At 36.0% G+C, this 23,660-nt stretch overlaps 1 protein-coding gene across 2 annotated transcripts in view; it reads right to left on the bottom strand.

Annotated features, from left to right (window-relative positions):
* UNC13C (unc-13 homolog C) overlaps positions 1 to 23,660 on the bottom strand; it is a 663,640-nt gene that overhangs the window by 332,891 nt on the left and 307,089 nt on the right. For both annotated transcript variants that reach the window (XM_077127956.1, XM_077127957.1), the window contains exons 10-12: positions 7,689 to 7,858; positions 5,056 to 5,171; positions 3,180 to 3,343 (exon numbers count right to left, since the gene is read on the bottom strand). In XM_077127956.1, the coding sequence (XP_076984071.1) occupies positions 3,180 to 3,343; positions 5,056 to 5,171; positions 7,689 to 7,858 (450 nt within the window). The remainder of the gene's footprint in view (positions 1 to 3,179; positions 3,344 to 5,055; positions 5,172 to 7,688; positions 7,859 to 23,660) is intronic.

Raw genomic sequence — 23,660 nt, 5'->3', positions numbered from 1 at the left:
CCAGGACCAGACGACTTCACATGTGAATTCTACCAAACATTCCAGAAAGAATTAGTACCAACTCTCCTCAAACTCCTCAAAAAAATGAAGTGGAGGGAAAGCTACCTAATTCATTCTATGAAGCCAACATCACCCTCATACCAAAACGAGGCAAAGATATTACAAAAAAAGAAAACTACAGACCAATCTCTCTAATGAATATAGATGCAAAAATCCTCAAAAAATTCTAGCAAATCGAATCCAACAACACATTAAAAGAATTATACATCATGACCAAGTAGGATTCATCCCAGGTATGCAAGGATGGTTCAATATAAGAAAATCAATTAATGTAATACACCATATCAACCAATTAAAGCAGTAAAATCACATGATCATCTCAATTGATGCAGAGAAGGCATTTGACAAGATTCAACATAGGAATCTATGTTGAAACATAAAAGATAGGAATACAAGGGAACTTCCTTAAAATGATAGAGGGAATATATGAAACACCCACAGCTAATATCATCCTCAATGGAGAAAAATTGAAAACTTTCCCCCTAAGATCAGGAACAAGACAAGGATGTCCATTATCACCACTATTATTCAACATCATGTTGGAGGTTCTATCCAGAGAAATTAGACAAGAAAAAGAAATACAAGGCATCAAAATTGGAAAGGAAGAAGTAAAACTATCACTGTTTGCAGATGATATGATACTATATGTTGAAAACCTGGAAAAATCCACAACAAAACTACTAGAGCGAATAAATGAGTACAGCAAAGTAGCAGGTTACAAGATCAACATTTAAAAATCTGTAGCATTTCTATACACTAGCAATGAACAAGCTGAGGGGGAAATCAAGAAACGAATCCCATTTATAATTGCAACTAAAAGAATAAAATACCTAGGAATAAATTTAACTAAAGAGACAAAAAACCTATACAAAGAAAACTACAAAAAACTGCTAAAAGAAATCACAGAAGACCTAAATAGATGGAAGGGCATACCGTGTTCATGGATTGGAAGACTAAATATAGTTAAGATGTCAATCCTACCTAAATTGATTTACAGATTCAATGCAATACCAATCAAAATCCCAACAACTTATTTTTCAGAAATAGAAAAACCAATAAGCAAATTTATCTGGAAGGGCAGGGTGCCCCGAATTGCTAAAAGTATCTTGAGGAAAAAAAACGAAGTTGGAGGTCTCGCACTGCCGGACTTTAAGACATATTATGAAGCCACAGTGGTCAAAATAGCATGGTGTTGGCATAAAGATAGATATATCGACCGATGGAATCGAATAGAGTGCTCAGATATAGACCCTCTCATCTATGGACATTTGATCTTTGATAAGGCAGTCAAGCCAACTCACCTGGGACAGAACAGTCTCTTCAATAAATGGTGCCTAGAGAACTGGATATCCATATGCAAAAGAATGAAAGAAGACCCGTATCTCACACCCTATACAAAAGTTAACTCAAAATGGATCAAAGATCTAAACATTAGGTCTAAGGCCATAAAACAGTTAGAGGAAAATGTAGGGAGATATCTTATGAAACTTACAATTGGAGGCGGTTTTATGGACCTTAAACCTAAAGCAAGAGCACTGAAGAAAGAAATAAATAAATGGGAACTCCTCAAAATTAAACACTTTTGTGCATCAAAGAACTTCATCAAGAAAGTAGAAAGACAGCCTACACAATGGGAGACAATATTTGGAAACGGCATATCAGATAAAGGTCTAGTATCCAGAATTTATAAAGAGATTGTCCAACTCAACAACAAAAAGACAGCCAACCCAATTACAAAATGGGAAAAAGACTTGAACAGACACCTCTCAGAAGAGGAAATACAAATGGCCAAAAGGCACATGAAGAGATGCTCAATGTCCCTGGCCACTAGAGAAATGCAAATCAAAACCACAATGAGATATCATCTCACACCCACCAGAATGGCCATTATCAACAAAACAGAAAATGACAAGTGCTGGAGAGGATGCGGAGAAAGAGGCACACTTATCCACTGTTGGTGGGAATGTCAAATGGTGCAACCACTGTGGAAGGCAGTTTGGCGGTTCCTCAAAAAACTGAATATAGAATTGCCATATGACCCAGCAATACCATTGCTAGGTATCTACTCAAAGGACTTAAGGGCAAAGACACAAACGGACATTTGCACACCAATGTTTATAGCAGCATTATTTACAATTGCAAAGAGATGGAAACAGCCAAAATGTCCATCAACAGACGAGTGGCTAAACAAACTGTGGTATATACATACGATGGAATATTATGTAGCTTTAAGACAGAATAAACTTATGAAGCATGTAATAACATGGATGGACCTAGAGAACATTACGCTGAGTGAGTCTAGCCAAAAACTAAAGGACAAATACTGTATGGTCCCACTGATGTGAACTGACATTCGAGAATAAACTTGGAATATGTCATTGGTAACAGAGACCAGCAGGAGTTAAAAACAGGGTAAGATAATGGGTAATTGGAGCTGAAGGGATACAGACTGTGCAACAGGACTAGATACAAAAACTCAAAAATGGACAGCACAATAATACCTAATTGTAAAGTAATCATGTTAAAACACTGAATGAAGCTGCATCTAAGCTATAGGGTTTTTTTTGTTTGTTTGTCTGTTTGTATATATTTTTTTCTTTTTCCCTTTTTTTACTATTATTATTTTTATTTTTTTCTGTATATTAACATTCTATATCTTTTTCTGTTATTTTGCTAGTTCTTTTCCTAAATCGATGCAAATGTACTAAGAAATGATGATCATGCATCCATGTGATGATGTTAAGAATTACTGATTGCATATGTAGAATGGAATGATTTCTAAATGTTGTGTTAATTTCTTTTTTTTTCTTTAATTAATAATAAAAAAAGTAGTTTGGATTTCAAAAAAAAAAAAATGATTGCTTGGCTCTACCCTCAGAGTTTCTGTTTCAGTAGGCCTGCGATGGATCTGGATATTTGGCATTTATAAGAAGTTTCCAGGTGACTTGCAAAGTCATTAAGCCCTTTAAAGCTGTAAGAGTGTGGTCAGCCAACTAACATTAACATACAATTGTCTCTTTAATCAACATTTAATTGGAATTAGAAGTGAAATGAAAATTTGCTTTTTTCTTAAATTACAACAGAGATTTTTGATCATGTAAATATTCTATTGTACTTACGTCATAGCCTGATATATGGATTCAATCCCATAACGCATGGCAAATTCATCCACTATTTCTTGGGAAGCATCATCAAAGAAAACCTTCCATGCTTCATCTCCTTTGACCTCTGGGATTTTCACTCCACCATTGGATTTTATCTCAGTCAAGTAATGGAAGAGATTCTAAAAGTAGAAGGGCCTTCAATTGTTCAGTGATTCCTCAGAATAGGCCAGAAATATTTAACTGCAACTTTAAGTAAAACACACTTGTATAATAATTGCAATTGCTTCTAATGTTTCATCAGCATCTATAGCCCATGGAAATATCTTATATTTTTATTCTAATTCACCTCATCTTTTCTGCTTTGACTATTGTTTGTACATATACAGAATAATCAATATAAATATTTTCTTTCACATCAAGACATTTTCAGAAGGAAGTAAAAGTTTTGTCATGTAAACATTTCTATATGCTCGAACCTGTTTTGCATTCAAGAGCTCTGAGTAAAGTCATAGTGCCCTGGAAAAATGATATGGTTATGGTTATATTCAGCATTTAGTTATGTAAATAAGGGGATTTGACTAAAAAATTACAGGAGTCAGGGTAATCAACTGGGGGTGAAAATTAATATTTGAGAATTTAGTAAGGAAAAAAAATTACTATCCACAATTCCTTTGGCTTCTAAAAAGATTAGGATAAACACGGATGCAGCCTAGGTCAACTGAAGGATATTTGCTTGAATGGAGTACTTTCTGGTACTTGGACCAGCAGGAGAGACACTGAAAAGAATAAGGCTATTCCTCTCATCTTGAATCTTTTCTGACCACCCTATAAGGCAAGGGAGAAGGCTCCATAGCACATGCCAGTTCAAGGGATTTATTTTTATTGGTCTCAAAGTTGAATCACCTTTCTTGAATGATATCAAGACTGTAGTCATGAAATTAGGCTAGGTCCTAAATCCACTTACTTGTGTTATATGTAAATGACAAGCACTGTTCTTCATTTCTCCTTTCATAAAATGCAGGTGCAAATAATTACATATATACATTTTCATAAATAAATTTACAAAAGATAATATGTACAAAAGAGCAAAGATTCCCTCAGCTGCCTATTTCTGTCTTGGGAAGGCCTTCCTTTACCTCCTTGAAAATGGGGAAAGGTACATTCTTCAATTTCACCCCATATTTTTTTTATTAATGGGACAAGTATCATATCATTGCATCAGAAGGCCATGGGAACACCTGTCACTTAGCTCTTGGGTGCAAAGCATCCAACAGAGGCCCAAGATTCTTTCTCCAAGATACAGAAGGGATGAGGAAATGTGACCTTTGATTTATGTCCAGTGGTCTCTGACTCCCCTGTAGCCCAACCAGTCCCTTCCTTTTGGCTTCCAAAAGCCACTCAGACAACAGCAGCATTTGTCTTTTTCTATTGTTATTACAGATGCTCACAATTAAATCTTCAATAAAATCTGCACTAACTCAGAGTTCTCAAGAAAAACATGGTTTGGACCCTCTCTTTCATTTTACTATATCTTTTAATGCTTTGTCATGGCTCATTTCTTCAGTAAATACTTTAATACTCTTCTTCTTCCTTGAAAAAATGGTCATTTAATTTGGTTTGTTTTGCATTAATCATCTTATTGCCCTTTCATTAGTACCAGCCTCATGTGCTTCATTCAAACTCTCACTAGCCAACAACCTTCTCAGGTGGCAATACATAGGTTTTACGATACCCTAACATATCACTTGCAACAGTCATGTGCAAAGACAACAAATTCCAATATTAACTCCATATGCCTAATCGAATGATTTTATAAATCAATTATTTTATTTTATAACCAATACAGTATCTTATCTAGTTCAGTGTTTAATATAATTCAATTTTTATTTACCTCATGCAAACATGTATATTGTATATGATATGGAGCAACCTTCTCCTCTCCTTTTATTTCCACATTGATTTTTAATCGAATGGCCCCAGATACAGCCGACTTATCTGTCCGTTTTTCTGATGAAGCAAAACAAGTAGTCAGTCGTGCTCAGTAATACCACGTTTTCATACAAGTTCTCAAAAGCTTAAGGTAAAGGATCAAGGGGCTAAGTGTCATTTTTCTAGATCAGGCTTGATTATCGAGTAATCTATACTTCTCCAAAATACAATTTCAAATTGTTGCCAATTTTATCACTGTCTGGATAAACTGCATTACAGATACTACAAACAGGAAAATTTCCTCAGGATATCCTGCCATTCCTAAATAAATTTTTACGGATTTTATCAGTTTATACAAGTAAAATAAATTATTTGGATAATTACAAGCAAGATCACTTAAATATAATGTTACCAGGAAACTATTTTATCTAAAAACTTCAACTGCTTGGTTTCTTCCTTTTTCTTTCTATGCTTGAAAAGAACAGTCAAACGTCTGGCTAAAAAAGAAAAAAAAAATCTAATTAAGGAATAATTTTCTTCCTTGGTGATTTATTAAGGCCTAAAGCCCACAGCTTGTATTTATCTATGGTGTTAGATTAATTTATTTATTGAATGGAATCAATATGTAATCAATTCAGCCAAATAACTTGCATGTCTTTGTGTGTTCCACGTGGGTCCTAAGGTGTATCAGTGGCTTTCAGAGAAACACAGGGCTGAGCCCAGTGGGGAATTTGACACATAGCTAAACTTGTTTTCTCTCTCTCTCTCTCCTCTGTCTCAAAAGGTTGAATGTGAGAAATGAGGGCACAAAAGTACTAACTGATGGTGAGTAAGCAAAGGCTCAGTGTGTATTCTTTCATGCTTTCCTGTTACAAACTGAAGAGCACATTCAGCTTGAGAGCTGGATAGTTGATTTTACTAACAGCACATTCAAATTGCTCTACACTCTGAATTTACCCGTCATTATGCTGAGCCTATAAACACTGTAAAGAGAACAAATTTGAGGAATTTCTGTTCTGAATTACATACCTTTACTATGTCAACTTATTACAGGAAAGAAAAAGTATATGTATAGGTGTCATCTTTACCTTTACTTCTTTAATTAAAACACAATTTGCAAATATTAGATAAGGTTGATAACCTGAATTTACCCTCACTTAACATATCTGTTTTCATCTATCAGTATTTAATAGTGTAAACAAATGCTGGAGGGTTCTCATAACTGAGGGGAAAAAAATCCACTCCAATAATTTAGAAGCAGCAATTATATGTCAGAAATATTCTGATTATAGAAGATACTTCTCTCCTCTTTACAGAAGCTCCCTTAAAATAAAATACTTTGATAATGAGTTCTTAGTCTATTTTAATCATATGTGTTCAGGTAAGTTACACCTCTTCCTGCCTTTAAAATACTAAATAATTTAGAGTTTCATTCATTCTAAGTGACTTTTTCTTTTCACTTTGTCAATTATTACATTACTTGAAGCTGTTAGGTTTTTGAAAAGTCAAAAGCAATCTTTAAATTGCTAAGATATATTGTTATACTAAACAGTGACTTTTATAAACCTAGGACTATAAACCCTATAAACCCTTCTTTGATTTCCATCCTGTCAGCTCTCAAAAGTCTAAGTAAAACATTCCAGGAGATATTATTTAAAAATTTTGGATATCCTTTACAGAAAATAAGGTAACCCATAAATTTTACTACTATTAAATTAGCATTAAAGATTCTAGATTATCATTAGATTCTAGTAAAAGTAAATTTAAAATTTGTCTTTTTAATTTCACACTCAAATTGCATTTAAAAAAAAAATCATACCAATTAAACATATATCTTCATCATCAGAGTTAGCACAAGTCCACATGGCGTATTTGACTTTGCCAACTGAAGCTTATTTTTATATCATCATTTGAAAGACATACAAAGTACATTTTTTTCTTTATTGCAAAATTTACATTAAGGGGTCAGAAGGAAATAAGTCAATTAGCATTAAAGCATAGGCTGATTATTTGTTTCCATAGATTTGGCATTAGTTTTTTTTTTTTTTTTTGGAGTGGGGGGAGGGTGCGGTACACGGTCCAGGAGTCCAGCCTGGGTTTCCCTCATGGAAGGTGACCATTCTACCACTGAACCACCCAAGCACCCCAATTTGGCATTGGTTTTTAAAACTGTATTTTATGATTAAGAATGAGATTAGATTTTTCTCAGAAAAGACATCCAGTTGAAGTTGCTTCCTTTTTTTCACATGGGCAGGCACCAGGAATCAAACCTGGGTCTGCGGCATGGCAGGCAAGAACTCTACCTGCTTAGCTACCAAGGCCCATACCACTTGATTCTTTAAAAAGCTTTTTGCAAAAAAAAAGGAAAAGAAAAATTTTCTCTTTCCCTTTCAAATTTTCTAATATCTTTCAATGCTTCTCAACTTAAGTTCATAATGATCACTTCCAGAATCTAATGAAACTAAACTACCTGAAACCTAACAGAATGCAATGGAAGGACATTGATTATTTTTATCTGTATGGGAACATAATACATGCCATAGATGATCTGGAATTTTACGTAACCACTTCTCAAGTAGATAAAAATATAGTCACCTAAGTTGTACCAGACATCCATCTCTCCACTCAGTGTCCTCACTTCTACAATTGTTTGGCCCAGAAAATCATCTGACTCCTTTTTGAAATGTTGCTTGACTCTGGATTTTATGTCATCATCTTCATCCCACACTCTGACTTTGATTCGGTCCGTGGAGTTATGACACTCACTGAAAATAAATGTGGATAAGTTAGTAGCCATCTATAACGGCCCTAAAGGGAAGCTGATACTAGCAATCTATTTTAAATCTATCCAATCTGGAAAGACAGTGTATAGTATATAACAAGGTTTTCAATTGGTCCTCCCATCCATGGGATTTTGCAGTTATCACTTAGTGAAGAAAAACTGTATTAGTTAAATTACATTAATAAAGGACAATCTTATTCCATTCCATCCTATTTCACTTAATAGAACTAGATATAATCACATGTGGGTCAGAAATCTTTGCTGTGGTGCTATTTTTTTGTGACATATTTCCTATTTGCAACAGTTATCTTGAACAACATATCCAAGCTCAGAAAATTCTGCACTATGAATATAAAGTTCATATTATTGCACTGAGTGTTGAGAAAGCAGACTTCACAGAGTATAAAATAACACAGTACAGCTATATGCAATAACATAATAAACCGAAAAACCCTGTAAACATGGAAGATACAGTTAGATCAAGTAGAAGTAGAGTAAAACTGCCCACTTTTTAAAAGAAAAAAAAAAAAAGCACATTTTAGTTTGTCCCTTATTTCCATGTTATATTTTGTTTTCTTTTGGTTGCTGTTTCAGTCAAGGGAAACTGCTTAGTAGTGCCTAAACATATCATGGTCTTTCCAGTATGACTTACATATATTCTCTTCTCTATGCATAGAATGCATAGACCTTCGTTGTCCGTGTGTTAACTAATTATTCTTTAATAATCAGCTAGTCACTTGCTTTATATGACTTTTTCCCCAGCTTTTTGAACCAGTTTATCATGATCAACCCAAAGCTCTGAATATAGTCTCCATATTCATTTGCTCTAGCACAGGAGTTGTTAACCTGGGGACCATGGATGAGTTCAGAGGGTCCCTAAACTTGGATTTAAAAATAAAAATAAAAACTTCTTTATTTTCCTTCAATTATGAACATGGGCAACAAACCACAGTAATATTATCCAGTATCTGTTACAATTTTTCAACAACAGAAACCATATTTACATATAACATTACAAGTTTTATGAATTTTGAATTATCATTTATACCTATCATTACTAACTATATTTCAGTATAATTGATTTTCTTTTCAATACTACAAACTGTCTTATGTATTTAAAAATCATAATTTTGACAAGGGATCATACTCTTCACTAGACTGCCAAGTCGGTCCAGACACAAAAATGATTTATGAACTCCTGATGGTATAATATCTCTCCTAGCCCAGGGGTGAAAGTCTCCCTGGCGGCATGGGAGAGGACTCCCAGGGATGAATTCTTGGCCCTGGCACCATGGGATCAACAATCCCATCCGGACCAAAAGGGGGAAAAGAAATATAACTAATAAAATATCAGTGATAGAGAGAGTTCAAATAGAGTCGAGAGGCTACTCTGGAGGTCACTCTTACACAAGCTTCAGTTAGACATTGCTACCTATCATAACCTGCCAACCCCCAATCAGGACCATTCCAGCCAATCCTAGGACAAAATATAAAATTCCACAAGGGTTCCAGGCATTAGAGTAACTTTCCAGAAACTACAACCTCCAGATGGGTCCCTGGACCAGATAAGTCCTGAAACCTAGTGAGTCCAGCCTCTCCAGAATATCAGCTACTTCCATCTCCCTACCCCAATTTATTGACAGCCTCTTCCAAAATTAAAGTTAGAATAGCCATAGTCCAAATACTCCTAAAGAGAGGGATGGAAAGGTCATAGGTCATGGTGAAGTTATACAGAGAAGATAGGATTTAACAAATGAATATGAATGCTGAATCATTAAATTGTTATCTCTTTTAGTCCCCAGTATCTTAGAGTATCTAGAAGGAAAAACCTAAAATTGTGGAATTATAACCTATGTCAAACTCTGAAATATGTTCTACAACTATTTGTGGTGCTGTGCTTTAAAACTTATTGCTTTTTTGTATATACGTTATTTCTCAAAAAAAGTCGATTTGATGGTAAAGAAATATTTATGCCTTCTAGCCTCCTATATTCTGGAGCAGCTAGAAGGAAAAATGTGAGAGGATTGTATAGTAGCCCATGACAATCTCTGGGATCTGTCCTGTAACTACTTGTTGAGGGTTTCTTTGGGAACTATTGTTTTTTTAATTTCTTCACGTTGTATGTATGATATTTTATTCAATAAAAAAGTTTAAAAAAATAACCTATGATGCAAGCTAATATTTTACATATATGATTAAGATATGGAGTTTGACATACCGATACATAAATCCTGATCCCATCATTTCTACTTAACTCAGGAGTTTTCATCAGCATACATTTCAACAATTTTTAGAGGGCTTATTTGGTTGCACAAACATTGGGGACACTATCGGCAACAAGACAGTCCTGCACAATTTAAAATGCCTCATTAGACACTAATGAACATGTAAAACCTTGGCTTAGAACCTCACTCTTTTACAAGAACACAGCAAATGTTTTACATACTTTGCTAGCTATAGAAATTTCTTAGAAAGCAACTGGTGTTAAACCGCTATTAAAAGAAGAATTTTTGTTGCTGTTCAGAGCTTTAATATGACTTGTTCTCCATTCTGCATCACCTATGTCAAAGCTACTCAAAATACTGGAATCAAGCATTTCTATCAATCTATACTTTCAACCATCACATTCATGCTGGTTTTACCAATACTTGAAAGTATTTATCTACTAAATTGTATGTTCTAAGGTGGCTGTGTCTGAGCCCTTATACATTGAAACATACATTGGAACAGTTTTATTTCTCCTTTATATTACAGCTGGGACATTATAGTCATTTTAAAATTATATCTGTAGATATGGTTAAATTAGATATTATTTTGTTTTACCATAGAAAAGAATCATTATGAATTATTTTATACAAAAATGGGTAGTGGTTCTGATAGGGTTTAAAACTGCTGACTATTTTACTTGAGTTAACTTCTAAGAATCTGTTTCCTTATCTTTATAAGGGCCAGACACATAGTTAAGTATTTGATCTATATTAGTCATTATTATTAATGTGTTATTATCCTGTAAGTTCTTTTTGACGTCAGCAACTATGCTTATTAATATCTATTCCTGGCATAGCTTTTTTTTTTTTTTTTACATGGGCACAGGCAAGCACTCTTACCTGCTGAGCCACCGTGGCACAGTTTTTAATGTCTGTCATTCAATAAATATTCACCTGACAAAACCCCCCCCACAAAGGTCTACCAAAATAAGACCATCTTTACTATATTTGACGGAAGAACACTTTCACCATTCTCAGAAATTTATTTATTGAAAATATTCTCCAATTTTGATTGCTATTTTACTAGTGAAATGTGGAGGGGAGGACTAATTAATCCACAATGCTGAACCCCTTAGCAGCTGGCAAAGCCCAAGGAGAGCAGGCTGAAGGGATAACAGTACAGCTGTCTGCCATCTACTCAAAATTCCACATTATGCACCAAAATCGGTTGTAGAAAAAGATATTTGGATTGTGAAATCTTATGTAATTTGCCCAAACTTTACACTAGAAATGGCTGAGATTTTAATTTTTTTTTTTTTTTGTGGTAGCAAAAAAAAATTTTTAGCCCATTTATCTCATTCTTTTCTTGGAAAAACAATGAAAAAAAACTCAGAGTAGCAGGGAAAATAGTTATTATTGCTGTAAACATAAAACTTAAAATATTACAAAAACAGAATGATGTCCCTTTCTGTCATCTTTTGATAAACTGAATCATCAGAGTTAAAATGCCAGGTATAATAGCAAGCACTAGATTGTAAAGGTGGTAATCATTTCTAAATCCATTATTTAACAAGATAAAGTATCCTGTCTCGTTTTGAAGAATTTTTTCTTTCTTTTTTTTTCCATGGGCTGGCATGGGGACTCGAACCCGGGTCTCTGGCATGGCAGGCAAGAATGCTGCCTGCTGAGCCACCGTGGCCCATCCTGAAGAATTTTTGAAAGTGTAGTTTATGTTATAAAAATAAGCTGGTATTTTTAGCTAGTTTAACACGTACACAAGTAGTAATCCATATAAAAGTAATATTTTATATGTGTGTATAGATATATATCTATACACACACTATAAACTCTTCCTTTCTGTATATATATCTAGTAAATATGTCTATATATACATATACATTATACACACACACACACAAGAGGCAAGGGAGAGAATACTATCTTCGTGTCCACACTTCTGTTAGAAATAGCTCTTTTTTTGGTACTAGGTTGAAGCATACCTTTCAAAAGACAGCCCTCATTTCCATTATTAAGTTTTTTCATAAATTCAGTATGTGTTTTCTGTGTTTATTATGACTTTAAGAACTCAATATTCCCTCATCCATACATCTATCTATACATCCATTCACCCATTTAGCCTTCATTTTGAGGCAACATAAAAGTGAGTGATACGATGCCATGGCCATATGCTGGAGAATTGTTTTTTTGGCAATAGCAGTGGTAGAGGCTTTAAATTTTTTAGACAGAGTTTCTGACTTTCAGTTCTCATGTGCAACAATGTAGAACAGTCACAATGGTGTTTTGTTCAAAGCAGCCCCACAATGTGTTTGGGCATTATTCTTACATGTTGCTTCATAACAGGCTGGCACTTTGACTACTCCAAAGATTCTAGAGTGACCTGATAGTTTATTAAATAATCTTCTCATGCATAAATCAACCAGAGTGGATCCTGTTGTTTACAAATAAGAATACTGACTAATGCAATAATTATTAAAGAAAGAAAGGAGCTATAAGAAACAGAACCTAAAGTGGAATTGGCTCTGTAGATGATGGGGACAGGCAGTGTCAGGCTGGAAACCCACTACACTTGATTTGCAACAGCAAAACAGCTGGTCAAACTTTTCCTTGCTGTACCTGGGAATCCAGACCATATGCCAACCGAGGCTTTTTATTAGCAGGAATGATAGGAATAAAATTCAGAATGTTGGCATGCACTTATTAAATCCTGCCACTATCAAAAATATACTGCAAGAGAGGCATTCAAACTAGAGCTAGAAAACCTACAAACAGAGAGGCATGGGAACATAAGAGGCTCCCTCTGCTTGTGGTCTGCAGTGTAAATTGACTCAGAATATCATAATTTGGATCCCTGCAGGGTTGAGAAAAGCTGGCTGTTTCTGTATCCAAAAATGTTATCTATATAAAGCAGAAGCTTCTAAGTACAACTTCAAAAAGAGATAAAATTGTTATTCGGGCCTTTTTCAAACACCTTTCTTTAGGAGTTCTCTGAGTGACAATGAGGAGGAATTTAGTGGCAAAGATCAGATTAAGGATGTTCCATTTTCACCCTGGTATTATTTTATAGGGCTTGAAGCAGAAGACAATTAGGTTAGGGGAGAGGAATAGGTTAGAATAGAGCAGGCAGCAGCTAAAAGCAAAAATTCCCAGGCTTATGTAGTTACTCATTCATAAAATTGCCTCGAAGCAGATAGCCTGTGGTATATGGTAAACTTTCCAGAGAAAAGAATTGACAAATGTACTTCGGGTTTGGCTGACTACGTTTGTTTTTAAAGTAATTCCTGGGTTCCTGACCTCATAGCAATAGGAAGTTGGCTCCAAGCAGAGTCATCTCCCCACTAGAACTTGCTGGCTTTCCTGGGATAGTTCGAATTTATGGTTATCGTAGCTAATTTAACACCTTTCAATTATTTTTAAACCCTTATTTCATTCTTCCACTTTGAATAGTTCCCACCCCAAGTATAGGCATTAGCAATAACGGGCACGGAAGGTCTCCCCAGACGCAAAATCAAGGACTTGGACGAAAATGGATAAAAGTATTCACCCAGAAAGAAGTACCAGGAACTGTCAGATTGGCTACCAAGTAACTACCCGATCAAATAGGTCCTGGAAATCCATAATATTCCCATCCAGACACTATATTTGCTATGTACCAGCAACAGCCACACCTTTCCCATTTTCCCCCTCTTACTGAATAGGAATTTTCAGATTGCTGTTATCTTCTTCCCTCCCTGCAATTATACATCGGGAGTGTTGGAGGAAGGCGACTGAATAACAAACCGCCAAACCTGAAGCTTATGGTGAGACGATGTAGGACCCAAAGATTCTGGGCTTCAGGCTAAATGCAGTAACTGGATATAATTTTGGGATTGTCTGTCTTGGAAAGGAGGGGATGAGTTCATTTTTAAGCAAACATATGGGTAGAAAGGCTGTTATAAATGTTAACCAGTTAAGACGTGGACTATAGCAGATACTAGTAGTCCATCCCCCATTCCTTTCACAATTTTACAGTCTCCTCTGCAACTAGCGATGACCATGTGACATAGTTACAGCCAATGAGAAATAAGCAGGAGTCTTCTGTACTCTCACTTCCAGTTTCTCAGTTTTACCAACATGGATATAGAATAGCCTTCACTAAAGATGGTAAAACAGCGATATAATGAGCTTTTTTCCCCTCAAGCATGGAGTAATTAATCTACCATACTAGCCTTCAAATTCCTATACCTGGAATTCTTGAAATCTTGAACGCAATAAATTAACCCCTAAAATTTTGTCTTAATGTGAAACTGAATGCAATTTTGACAGAATTAAGTGATAAAAGAATAAAACACCTAGTAACTTAAAGTTTGCTTAAATAAGAAATGATTTTAAATATGTCTAATTTATAAACTATTAACTAGTTTTTACCTGCTGTTTTATGGCATTCCTTAATTATTTAAAATGTGTTTCATAAAACTTAACTTTACATGAAAATAAGATATTTTGCTGTACAAACTCTTAACAAACTTAGTACTGTTAGATCCAAGTAATTTGCTTTGTAGTTTTGCTTTAATTATATCTAAAACTCTTCTTAAAGAGTGATATTTTATTCCTAATTTGATATTTTTTTCTCTGTTCAAGAGAGGACTGATTTTTTCCCAGGAGAATAAGGCATTTTGTTCTTTCCAAAGTTAAAGAAATTTTTTTTTTCCTTTCTAGACTCAGGATTATTGTATTTGTGTGTTTTTCTTTTTCTTTCATTTTTTTGTTTGTAATTCACAGGTGTCATGATACTGGAAAACCCATCATTGTTTTCACAACTTTCTTTTGGCAGCTATTTAAAAGACTAATTTCTTTAATTATACATTCCAACTTTGCAAATGGTCTTACTGAGGTTTTTAAATATTGTGAGCTAGAACTTCCTTGATATGTCCCCAAACCATATTTCCTACAATTAAGAGAAAAAAAAATCTCCTTATCCCAATGAGCAGCATTTAACCCATTCTAAAATTGCTTGCTCTACGTAGAGAGATGCCCAGAGTTCATAAAGTCAACAAAGCTGATTTCAATGGCAAAAAGCAAGCTCTTTCTACAATAAGCAGCCCCAGATCAGAAGCCAATTGTTAAAGCTGTACATAGCATTCTTTCAAAAATGAAAACTACACCTTTAGTATTGAGCTAGCTCTAATGAAGGCTACTAAAATATTTTGCATGGCAAATACATCAGAAATAAAACCAAAAGTGAACTCATCATTAATAACCATGTTTTTTAAGAATATGCAAAATATATAGCTAGATATTTTAAGTATAGCAAAGAAGGTTCTGTAAAATTTTAAATAGTATTCTACCAGGTGCTGTTAAGAGGCACATTAATAAGAGAAATATTAAACATATATATGAATAGAAGTATACATATGCACATTGAAATAAGTGGTAAGGGTATATATTAAAATATGGTTAGTAAAATTAGTGAAAACATTTTATTCTTAATAGCTTTCTGTTATGATCAACAAAAATATATTTTAAAATATCTTCTAGGAACTGTGAATAATCTCCTTTCAATTCAGGCTGGAAGGCTGGACATTGATTGAGGAAATCATCAGCCAGAATCCTGCCGTAAGCCATCCTGAGAGAAAGCAGCAGCAGACTCTCAAATTGTAATTAAATTCTCTAGTTACAGCATAATTCCTTCAACTCTGAGCCACCAAACAGAAATATGGTGAGACACTTAACTTTCACAGTTCCTCTTAGAGATTTATTATGAATTACGGAAACCACTTCCATCGCAAGATTGATGTCTCACTTGTTACTGAATCAAGATCGCTAAACCAATTTTCTTTGAATTCTCTTACAATAGATGGACAAACTCTAAGTTCAAAATGCAGTGACTTCTGCTACTTCTCTGATCTGAACTTATCAGTGACACTTTACTCAGGGGAGATAGGATGAAGAAAACAGCTCCCAACACAACTGTCATTTAAGGCGTTTTGTTTTGTTCTGTTTTTTCAGGCTTTTTCTTTGTAATATTTGGACTTTGTAGGTCCATTGTATAAGTAAAGACAGAGAAGAAATGAATTATATTAATGTCACTTTTGAAGAAGCAAGGGAGGAGAAGAGGTGTTCATGTACTGGCATTTGAAGAGTGGCTGAAGGAAGAGAGCTCAGAAGGAGAATAAAATTTCTCTCAAGGAAAGAAGAGAAATGTATTTGCACATAATGTGTGTGTATGGGGTAGGGATAGGTCTTCCTCACCATTTCTTCATTTCACCATATTTTCCCAGTTCAGGCTCTTTATTCACTACCTTTCCTATGGCAAGAATGTCTTCGCCTACTTCTCTACCTGGTAAGCATTTATTTATCTTTCAAACTGTCACTTCTGTGTGAAGATTCTCTGGGAAATATCTGTTTATTTATTCATTCATTCATCCATCCATTCTTCCAATCCCAGGTAGCTACAGCAAGCATTGAAAACTTGTTTAATGAATAAGTAAACTATCACATACTCTTTTTGTTCCTAATTGAATATTACAAGTCTACATATTGTAATATGTGATATGATTATGAGGTTGAAAATGAACCATTTGTTTGAAGTTGGAGATATTTGAGATTTAAATAAAGGCATTACCTTCCCAATGCCTGATTTTATTGTAAGTCACGATATGCTCTTTTTTCTTAAATTTACTTGTCCTTAGAATAAAGAGCTAAAAGTCAGTGATTGCTGAAGTCCCTGGTGGTAATGGGGAGCAAGAGATAAAGGGTCTGGACACAGAGAGTCAAGATGGCAGCTTAGTGAGGTGTGGGATGTAGTTTCTCCTCCAAAGAAGCCAGCAAATAGCCAGGAACAGTACAGAACAATTGCTGGGGCCACGTCAGTGACTTGACACACAGCGTACCCCAGTCTGGACCAGCTGTGAGCCCACCCAGAACCCTGAGTCCCCAGAGGGGAAAGGAAAGAGTCTTGACTCCTAGCAGGGGCTGAGGGCAACCAAGCTCCAATTGTGGAATTAATTAACAAACTCTGACTACTGAAAATAGGCCCCTACCTCAGTTGAACCTTGAGTAAAAGCTGAGATTGCTGGTTTTTGCCCCAGCACAGAGAGGGCAGGGCTGATGGAAAAAGAAAAGAAAAAGAACAGTTTTTTTTGTATTGGATAGCAGAAAATACTTGTTAGAGTCTGGGCCCTGATGGAAAGGAGGGGGCACATAGGACCTGGAGATACACAGAGCAATATACCAACTTAAGCTCTTGATTGGCAAACCCGAGGAATGGGGGGGGGGGCCTCCTGCTCTGAAAATAATTTTTTTTCTTTTCCTTTTTGTGGCTGTGTTTCTAAAGCTTGACTGCTCTTTGGATACAAAAGCAAGGCTTCTCAGTCTCCACCTATCCCAGCCATGTGCAGAATTAAGCTTGTCTGGAGCCTGTGCCTTCCCCAGGAGAGGGGTGGGACCCAGCTCCGGTGAATTCCCTCCCTCAAGGAATTCAGACCCCAGGGTTTGGAAAAGTGAAGTGATTAAAGCCAGCCTACAACCTTTCCTCTGTCTCAACCACACCTCAGCAGGGAGAGTCTGCTGAAGTTAAAGGTACCACATTACCTTATGCTGGTGGGTCCTACAGACAAACAGGCTCCACATACTGGGCAGGATAGGAAAAGCACAGAGTTTAGAGGCTTCAGAGGAAAGTCTTTCAACCTGATGGGTCTCAGTCTCAGGGAAAACTGACACAGGTGACTCTTTCCTCCTGAGAGGAGGCCAGTTTCGTCTGGGATAACCTGTCTGGGGTCTATAACACCTAAGTAGACTCTCCTAAGGGGGGAAAAAAAAGGCACCATACAGTCACAGGAAGAAACAAGAAGACAAGAAATGAAAAATTCTGATCTGTTAAACAAAACCTAAGCCAGAGATCTAGAACAAGCTGAACTGAATGTCAAAGAACAGATAGACAACAAAGTCATCCAACAAGAAAATCCTATGTAAACAAAGTGAAAACAATCTCCAGAATAAACTAATTAAGGAAATTAAATGACTAGACACCAGCAAAAAATAATGAATCATACTAGAAAATTGAAGATAGGACCCAGTCAGAGGAACAAACCAGCAATTCAAATGAGATGCAGGAGTTGAAACAATTGATTCAGAATGTTCAAATAGACATGGAAAACTTCATCAAAAATCAACTCAATGAATTGAGGGACGATATAAAGAAGGCAAGGGATGAACAAAAAGAAGAAATCAAAAGTCTGAAAAAACAAATCACAGAACTTATGGAAATGAAAGTAGAAGAGATAAAAAACAATGGAAACCTACAACATTAGATTTCAAGAGGCAGAGGATAGGATTAGTGAACTGGAGGATGGGGCATCTGAAATCTGATAAGCAAAAGAAAACATAGGGAAAAGAATGGAAAAATGTGAGTAGGGACTCAGGGAATTGAATGACAACATGAAGCACATGAATAGATGTATTTCAAAACTTTAACTTATGTGTGAGACTAAAGCAAAAAATGTTTATTTGGTACAAAGTTTAAATTTTGACTGGTGCATCTCCTAATATAACTTATATGGACAGTTTAATTCAACACCATAAGTACATGGAACCTTGAGTAGGGCATGCGATTCTGTAGCTTTGTCCAGAGTGATTTGAACAGTGAATGAAAAAGTATTTGCAAAGTCCTTTGAACAGTGAATGAAAAAGTATTTGGGGGAATGGTGACAAAGAGGGAAAATTCAACATTGCCTTTTGGAGAAGGCCTGATATTTTCGCAAGCACTGAGGACAACAAAATCAATAGGCTGGACCCTCAATCTTGAGGTTTGTTCATATGAAATTTATCCCCTCAAAGGATAGGCTAAGCCTACTTAATATTAGGCCTAGCAGTCACCCCCAGAGAACCTCTTTGGTTGCTCAGATGTGGCCTATTTCTCAGCCAATACAGCAAGCAAACTCATTGCCCTCCCCCTTCTATGTGGGGCATGTCTCCCAGGGGTGTAAACCTCCCAGACAATGTAGGACAGAAATCCTCGAATTAGCTGGGAATTGAGAAAACCTTCTTGACTGAAAGGAAGAAGAGAGAAATGAAATAGAGTGTCAGTGGCTGAGAGATTTTAAATAGAGTCAAGAGGTTATCCTGGAGATTATTCTTAAGCATTACATAGATAACCTCTTTTTAGTTTAAGCTGTATTAAAGAGGCTAGAGGGAAGTGCCTGAAACTGTAGAGCTGTGTTCCAGTAGCCATGTTTCTTTAAGATGATTGGATAATGATATAACTCTCACAAAGTGACTATATGATTGTGAAAACCTTGTTCTGATGCTCCTTTTATCTGTGCTCTGAACAGATGAGTAAAAAATATGGATTAAAAATAAATAATAGGGGGAACAAATGTTAAAATACATTGAGTGGAGGGAAATACTAGTGGTCAGTGAGAGGGAGGGGAAAGGGGTACCGTATGTATGAGCTGTTTTTTTTTTTCTTTTTATTTCTTTTTCTGGAGTGATGTAAATGTTCTCAGAAAGGATCATGGTGATGAATATACAACTATGTGATGATGTTGTGAGCCATTGATTGCCCACAAAGTATGGAATGTTCATACGTTAAGAATATTTGCATTGCATGTTGATTGACTTTATTAATAAAATTAACAAAAAAAGTCACATGGAACAACAAAACAAGTTACAGAAGAATACATGTGGTTCTACCCAAATAAAGCTCAAAGAATGCCAAACTTAAAAAAAAGGCAGGCCACAGTGGCTCAGCAGGCAGAGTTCTTGCCTACCATGCCAGCGACCTAGGTTCGATTCCAGGTGCCTGCCCATGCAAAAAACAAACAAAAAAGAAGATAAAGGGTCTAGAACAGTGTGTATTGCTGTTTTGTGGTTGTCCTAGCTGAGCTATAATATTCCGAGGTCTTTTATTCATAGTATAAGGTATGCCTTTTTGTGTTTTACTTTCAAAGTCAATGTGTGTTAGGCTGGATAAAGTAATAGAACAAATTTGGAAAGAGACCATCCTCCTTCAGATTCCATTTCAGCCACTTAGCATTAAAACCACAGGCAAATTATTCAATTGTACTCAGCCTCAGTGCCCAATCAATAAAATGAGAATATCGGTAATTACCTTTTTAAGAGAATTAGAGCTAATATATTTAAAACACTTGGAACTGTGTTAGGCACTTAGGTTTTTAATGATAGCTAACTAGCTGACTGTATTTTTTTCACCGTCCCCCCTTTTTTTTAAACCATACAATATATTTGTAATCATTTTAAATATTAATTTTAAACATAATATTCTTTACAAATAGTTGAAATATATGGCCTCAAGTAACAAAATTGGAGACCAATATCTTTCTTGATACCCAAAGCCACATTTTATTTCTCTTTTTATTTTCTGAAGCTACTGTAGTGATTACACGTAATAGCCACTCAGGTAATTTTTGTTGACCTGAACCAATATACACAGAAAGTTCTTACAAAGTATGAAGAGTTTCTTTTGAATATTTTTAACTATAAAATTTAAGTGCAATATATACTCCTCAAAGCATTTTCATATGTATTCTCTTTTAATTTATGAAGAAAATATAACATTAAAAATGAAAATATTTAGGAAGTATAAAATGAATTTCATGTGATGCAGTAATACTGTCACTGTAGGAATGAGAGCTCCAGTCTCTCAGGCTTCAACTCAACTTCTCAGAAACAGCACCATCTCCTTCTTCCTCATTCTCCACAGCAAACTCAGCCACTAGTCCTGAGGATCTCCATTTCCTTCTGTCATGCTGCCATTACCTCCTACCCTCTAGATACCCCATTTTCATTTATGAAAAATTCTACGTAGTTCTAGAATCAACTCAAATGAGGCTCTCTCCAGGATTCTTCCCTGACCATAGCACTCAAAAGCGCTATTTTTCTTTCTTTATGGCATTTTCTACCATTCATTTCATACAATGCCAATAAAGCAACTTTGCCTTATTACTCCAGCTCTATGGAATCTGCACCATTGCTTGTACAACATCATATCCTTTTCAATAACTCACATATAATAGAGCCTAAATGACCTCTCTTTGAAAAAGTGAAATGTGAAAAGCATTAAAAAGTTAAGGATTGAGATTTCATAAGAAACTTTCCAACAGAATTGAAATGTCTATTTTATTATATAAGTGAATTAAAGAAAAGCACCTTATTTAGTTTAAGAAAAAACTTCATAACCATTAGTTTTAGTTTCATACCCCTTATATCTCCCTTTTCTGTTTTGGGGTTAGTGAACAGTAAAACAGCAGTGGTATTGGGGACTGTTTTAATTTCCCATTGCTGGTATAATAAATTACCACAAACTCTGAGGCAAAAATTGATGTAAATATATTATCTAACAGTTTAAGAAGTCAGAAGAGTGAAATACATCCTAATAAGCCAAAATCAAGGTGCCAAGGCTGTATCCCTTTCTGAAAGCTCCAGAGGAGTAGAAAAGAAGAAAACTCTTTTCTTACCTTGTCAGCTTCTAGAGGCTGTTCATTAGCTCATGACCTCCTTCCAGCTTCATAACCAGCCACGGCTAGTCGAACCTTTCTCACATCACATCACTCTGACACTAGCTTTATCTGCTGTCCTTGTCCATCATTTAAGGACTCATGAATTCATTGCACTCACCTGCAAGATCTCTCCCTATTTGAAAACCAGCTGAGAAACCACCTGAATTCCATCGAGAATCTTAATTCCCCCTTGCCATGTCACATAACATATTCATAGGGAACATAACATCTTTAGCGAGCCATTATTCTGGCTACTTCAGCAACACTGAGTCTCTCCAGTTAGGGAGAGAAGTAGTCCAGGGTAATTACAAAAGAGAAGAACAATCAGAATCTACATTAATAGCATTATCCTTCGTATATGAAAACTGGTATTTGAAAGGTGCCTTTTTAGAATAGGCCCAATTGAGGTTCTCCCCCTTCCCCCCAAAAGAAGACTAATATGTTTCTTTCTGTTTTTTTTTAAAAAAGCCTTTCATTGAATGATGTTTTTTTACATACCTTGTGAATGTTCTATTCCTGAGATCTATCAATCACTGGTAAATCTGTTGTGAACAAGCGTACTTGCATAAGTAAATATGTAAAGATCAATTGGCTGAAAAAACTTAATAATACATAAGAAAGTTGCTCTCCGTTGAATAAAGGAGACCAGGCAGAGCCGTGACTAAGGAAGAGTCCCATTCTGTCTGACCTTGAGCTAGGATAGAGAATTATTAGGAAAAATATATATAGCTTTCTTATTGTGGGGGCATTTAAAGAGTGACATCTGGTTTGGACTGAGATAGAACTCAGACTGGACTATAAAGAACAAAGAGACTTCTATAAGAGACAAGCCAAAACAAATAAAACAAAAAACTGAAGAGGAATGTAATTAAGAATTAAAAAGTCCTAAATAAGTTTGCTTTTTTTTTCCCCTCCGAAGCTGGACAATGCATGAACCCACGGCTCTGCAATGTACATACTTGCACAAAGGCTATAGGTGTGGGGAATTCTCACCCCAGAAATGGTTATCCTAACAACTCTACAGATCAACCAGACTCCCTACTCTTTCTGCTGGGGAGCTTCATGGATCAGGCTTCTGAAGCTTCCTGTATTATAATTACATTATACAATAATTTTTAACAACTGTGTGTATTTTGGAGCGGCAGTTTAGAGTAGTTGTTACAAATGAAGGTTCAGGTGCAGAGGCACAAAATAGTAGATTAGAAAGTTTTACAGATTGCTCCCTGCACTAGGAAAAGGAATGAGCTGGAGAAGCGATTGGAACTAACTAGGTAGGCGTTGACCCAAACTATTTCTCTTTCTCTTAACCAAGCCTTACTCTCTGCTGGCCCCTACCCACTCCCTCCCTGGTTCTGACCACCTTGAAAGCAAGTTTGTGGCTGTGGAACTGCGAAGAAAATCAACTCAAACTGCTCTGCAGAAAGATTTTTTTAAAAAGGGGGGGGGAAAAGACAACTTCAGACCCTAACTATTTTAAGAATCAAACTCACCAAGAACCACCCCCTCCTTCTCATCAAGCCCTTGGGCTCCCACGTGCCATAGAGCTCCTAATTAGGTACTTCCATGTCTCCCCTCCTCTCTTTCAGCCTTCAGACTCCAGACAGCCTAATGACCACAAAGGAAAACACTCCCAATCAAGTGGCTCTAATCACAACCTGTCTCCCTGGAACCAAGATGTCCTAAGTGCAACCTCAGTAAATCACTCACCCAAAGATCAACCCCCCTTCCTATTTTCCAGTGCTTTTCCTCCAAGTAACTCCCTGCCCTTAAAAAGTTTGCTCTTTTGTTTACATGGAATTGAGTTCTACTCTCTCTTCCCAGTGACAGGAACCCCCGGCATAAAGTCATCCTTGCCTGTTTCACATTGCCCAGCGTAGTCTTTTCTTTGACAATGGTAACTCTGGAAGAAGAGTGGACATGGAACAACCACATGAGGAAGCAAGAGGCTGCAGAGTTCAACTCGTGTAAGTGAGAGAATGAGCCAGTAATCATTTCTCATTTCTAGGCCCTGGGACAGAGGCTGTGGATAGGGCAGTAGCTTCAAGAATGGGTGGGATTCTGG

Source organism: Tamandua tetradactyla, chromosome 14, assembly GCF_023851605.1.
Source record: "Tamandua tetradactyla isolate mTamTet1 chromosome 14, mTamTet1.pri, whole genome shotgun sequence".
NCBI classification, from domain to species: domain Eukaryota; kingdom Metazoa; phylum Chordata; class Mammalia; order Pilosa; family Myrmecophagidae; genus Tamandua; species Tamandua tetradactyla.
The sequence above is the reverse complement of the archived record's forward strand: the minus strand, read 5'-3'. Positions and strand labels throughout refer to the sequence as shown.